The following is a 4,084-nucleotide window of genomic DNA, read 5'->3' as shown; positions in this document are numbered from 1 at the left end:
TTTTTAAAAATATTACGGAATACTCTTAACGATAACTGACTATTTACTTTATTAATGGTTTTCAAATGTTCTACATAATGCTGATATACAGTTTTTGTGTTTCGAAATTCTTGAGGTAGATATAATTTTGTACTTTTATTCCTGCAATAATGTGAAGGAACCGCTGGTAATTCTTCTATAGAGGATTTTACTAGCGATATGCTTGCTTCCTCAGATTTGTTGTGTGCAGTTGGCTTTTTCATATTTTCAAGGCAAGTTTTATACGAACTTCAATTTTTTATTACGGATATTAAAATCGTTTGTGAAACGTTCAATGTTATCAATAAAAATTTTTGACAAACTTTAAAACTGCTATTATGGATATTGATAAAATAATTAAAGCTGCACTTTTTTCTGCCACTTTCTCCATATCGCCTTTTAATATAGACTTGTTTAACACAAGAAGACAGCCAAACTTTCTGTCTAATTTTGTTGCCGATTCCCCAAAAATGTTCATTTATTCTTACTCTTTTATCTTCAGAAATTTTATCATGACACGAATTTGGACATTTTTTCTTTAGGCACGGGTTGGGCAAAACACTCGTATTTTTTCTTAACTTTTTGCAGCCTTTTAGGTATTCTCTTTTGCTTTCTGTAGCCCCTTTTCCCAACACACTTTTCCTCCTCGACTTCCTTTAAACTTTCCAAACCATTTAAATCAACGAAAGATTCATCTGAATCGATATACGGTAACAGGGCGAGCTGTAAAAATATCCAATAATTGAAAACAAAAACATATATTTCCAAAAAAAAAACAAATTCATACCTTCGACATATTGTTCTAAAGCTTTATCTTTAATTAAAGTCTCAAAAAATTGTGTTCTTTCCCCCTTGTGTTTCATTTTAAAGAGAATTTAATTGTATCCCACACAAGCGTTCAAAGAAAATGTAAACAAGTCACCATATGCATTTACATTAAAATTGTTTTTGTTATAAAGTCATAACGGTTCAATCTACAGCCATGAAATTTTGACAGGTGATGCAAATGATGTTGAACTATCGATTTCGATAACAAACCAGAAATGGATTATGTGTGGGATACATTATTTTGGCGGTAATGGCTCGATATATCCACAGCATATAGCTTGCAAATGTAAGCATTTACAACAAAGTACCACTATTTTTATATCCTCCAGCAAAAGCTATGTATGTATTTCGGAGCTGCATACTTATAGTATATATCTTTGGAGTTAAATCTTATGTATGTAAATTTTATATTTAGGATTTTTATTTTTACCGAAATGAACTGAAGTCTGTTATTTTGTCTTTTGTTAATAATTCAGGTAATTTTTATACCATTGAACTGACGTGATTTTTATTTTTAATTCCATTGAAAGAAACTGAATTATAATTTTATCAAATAAAATTTAGTATTATACGTCATAACATGAATGTATGTATGTATGTATATGGGATTTTTGTTTTTAATAATAGAGAAAATTAATGCAAAATATGAAAACCCCGTTTTTATTTCATTATGTCAAGTCATTATTGGACCCAGTTACAAAATCCTTTCGTAATGGATTTTTTAGCCTCTGGTTCATAGCATTACGGCTCAAAGGCTCAAGTGGCTTGCGCACAATTGAGCTTATTCGTATATTTACAAGTGTTTTGTATTCATAATTGTCAGAGAATCCTAAGCAAAGCTTCATAAGTATTGTGAACTAGTTAACGACATAGCTTCGCTCCGGATCACACACACACATTCACATACATCTTATCTGTTAATACACTATACATCTTAAACAAAGAGGAACTATGTAAACCGATAGAACTTGTTTTGACATACACTATCAGTCGAATAATAGAAATAAACAATACCAACCAAACATGCATTATCTAGAAATGCATTCTCGGCATATAAACAACAAACATCTGGCAATGGAATAATCCACTGTGGTAACCACCTCCACATCTCAACAATAACAAACAAGTGATAGCAAGATAACAGATATTGAATTACAATAAATAAGTTGCAAGCAGATAACAGCAGCCGCATTCCACAAGTATAAATAGCACTAAGGTTATAAAATGTAGTCAGTAAGAAATTATGAATAAAAAATTCAATACGAAAATAAGTGTACTGCCCAATAAATATAATAGGGCAATTCAGTTTGGTGCATCTGAGTTTGCAAAATTATCCAATTGCAAATATTTATCGTCAACAGTGAACGTCTTTTTTGGGATTTCTGTGCAACCCTTGCAAATGCCATTAATTCACAGCTGATCGGTGAAGAAAAACATTGTTTGTAAACAAAATTGTCGCACAAATTGGAAAATATGCCGAAAAAAAGTTTTAGAGAAAAATTAACTGACGCTTTAATTGATGAAGCTGCTGAAGAAATTATTGACATTGAAGGTAAGAAATATTTTTATGCAGAATTTCAGTTAATAACAATGTTCTTCTATAAATCGAAAAAGATGATGACGCAGTGGATGCAGTGTTAGATGAATTGGCTGACAATATATCTGTTATTATGGAATGTTGGCGAGGAGATTATAGCATAATACCTAAGTCAGACATTTGGCGCAATAATATTTTGACAACACTGGACGAAGGCCGATCCCGCCAAATGTTAAGAATAGATAGAGATCGATATAATATCCTGGTTGATTTAATAAAAAACGATGAAGAATTCAACAAAGCGCACTCATGTAAGCAATTTTCTGTCGAATTGCAATTAGCAGTCACACTGTTTCGTTTGGGTTCGTCGGGAGAAAGCGCAGCATTTAGAAAAATAGCGACAATTTTTGGAGTGGGAGATGGCAAAACTATATCGCTAATAACAAAAAGAATCTTTAAAGTGTTCTTGCGTCACCAATCTAAGTATACATATTAGCCCGATGAGGTTGAACGATCGAAAATAGTATCGGATACTTTTGATGAGTTACCGTTTTGTATTGGATATATTGATGGAACCGAGATTAAATTAGCAGAATCGCCAATTGAAGACCATACATCATACATCTCCAGAAATCACATATATTCAATAAAAGCACAAATAGTTTGTGACTATAAACGAGTAATTCGATAAGTTGTGGTTGGTCACCCTGGGAGCTGGTATGATACCCGTATATATCGAAATAGCGCACTCTTTCAACAAAATGATCAGTATTTTTCTTCACAACAATGGATTGCTGGGGACTCGGCATACCCTTTATCTGCAACGTTAATAACCCCTTACAGAAGCAACGCAAGACAGTTGGATAGAAATGCCCGAATTGCATTTAATTTACGGCACAGTAAATACCGGGTTAGAGTAGAGCATTGTTTTGGGCTTTTAAATGAAAGATTTGGAAGCCTTAAGCAGCTAAGGATGCGTTTATCTAACAAAAAAAAAAACATAAATTTTGTTGCGATTGGTTTCTTGTCTGCTGTATTCTCCACATTTTAATTAATAGTGGCTCCACTTCGTTCGACGGTGGTTCAGATCCATCAACTGCTATCGAAGATTCTATTGAGCCTGATGAGCATACACCCAACAATATTGGAGAAACTAAAAGACAAGCTATATACGCATTAATGTTTTCTTAAATTTAAATGTAAATTAATCTTTCTGCTTTCAATTACATACTTATATAATAATTATAATTACATAGATTTATACATTTAGTATAAGACAAACATGAAAAAGATAACGCTTTGAATGATAGAAGATAGTAAAACATCAAAGACCGTATTAAATAAGTATTCATCTCAACAGAAATTGGTACTATATGTTTAAAATACAAAGATAAATAAAGTACAGAAAAGTTACTGGTGAGAGGAATACTTATATTTCATTTCAATTTCGAACTTTTGCAAGCGTTGCTCCTTTTCAATTTGAAGTTTTTTCAATCATTCATCCTTTTCCAATTCTAAGATTTTTAAGTCCAATTCACGATTCTTGTATATTACTTCAGCTTTACCTCTTTCAATTTCTGCTTGCAATCTTTTTTCATTCAAAGGGTGATCTTTTTCATGTTTCTCTTTTTCCCATTCCATTTTCATTTTGAACTTTTGCCTACGCTCGACTTGAAAAGCAACAAGATTTGCAGCAGATGA

At 32.2% G+C, this 4,084-nt stretch overlaps 1 protein-coding gene across 1 annotated transcript; it reads left to right on the top strand.

Moving 5' to 3' along the window:
• The first annotated feature begins 2,101 nt into the window (after positions 1–2,101).
• On the top strand, positions 2,102–3,631 carry LOC108971293. The gene is made up of 2 exons (XM_018937258.1): positions 2,102–2,398; positions 2,461–3,631. The coding sequence occupies exons 1-2, from the start codon at positions 2,320–2,322 to the stop codon at positions 2,877–2,879; spliced, it is 498 nt and encodes a 165-aa protein (XP_018792803.1). The 5' UTR covers positions 2,102–2,319; the 3' UTR covers positions 2,880–3,631.
• Positions 3,632–4,084: the final 453 nt, after the last annotated feature.

The sequence above is a fragment of the Bactrocera latifrons genome, unplaced genomic scaffold, assembly GCF_001853355.1.
Source record: "Bactrocera latifrons isolate USDA-ARS-PBARC rearing strain unplaced genomic scaffold, ASM185335v1 scaffold_339, whole genome shotgun sequence".
NCBI classification, from domain to species: Eukaryota; Metazoa; Arthropoda; class Insecta; order Diptera; family Tephritidae; genus Bactrocera; species Bactrocera latifrons.
This window is presented reverse-complemented; position numbering and strand designations above follow the sequence as displayed.

Coding starts and splice junctions, on each gene's coding strand:
- LOC108971293 (XM_018937258.1), top strand. CDS start 2,320: ATGCCGAAAAAAAGTTTTAGAGAAAAATTAACTGACGCTTTAATTGAT. Junction 2,399..2,460: donor AGAAATTATTGACATTGAAG/GTAAGAAATATT, acceptor AAATCGAAAAAG/ATGATGACGCAGTGGATGCA.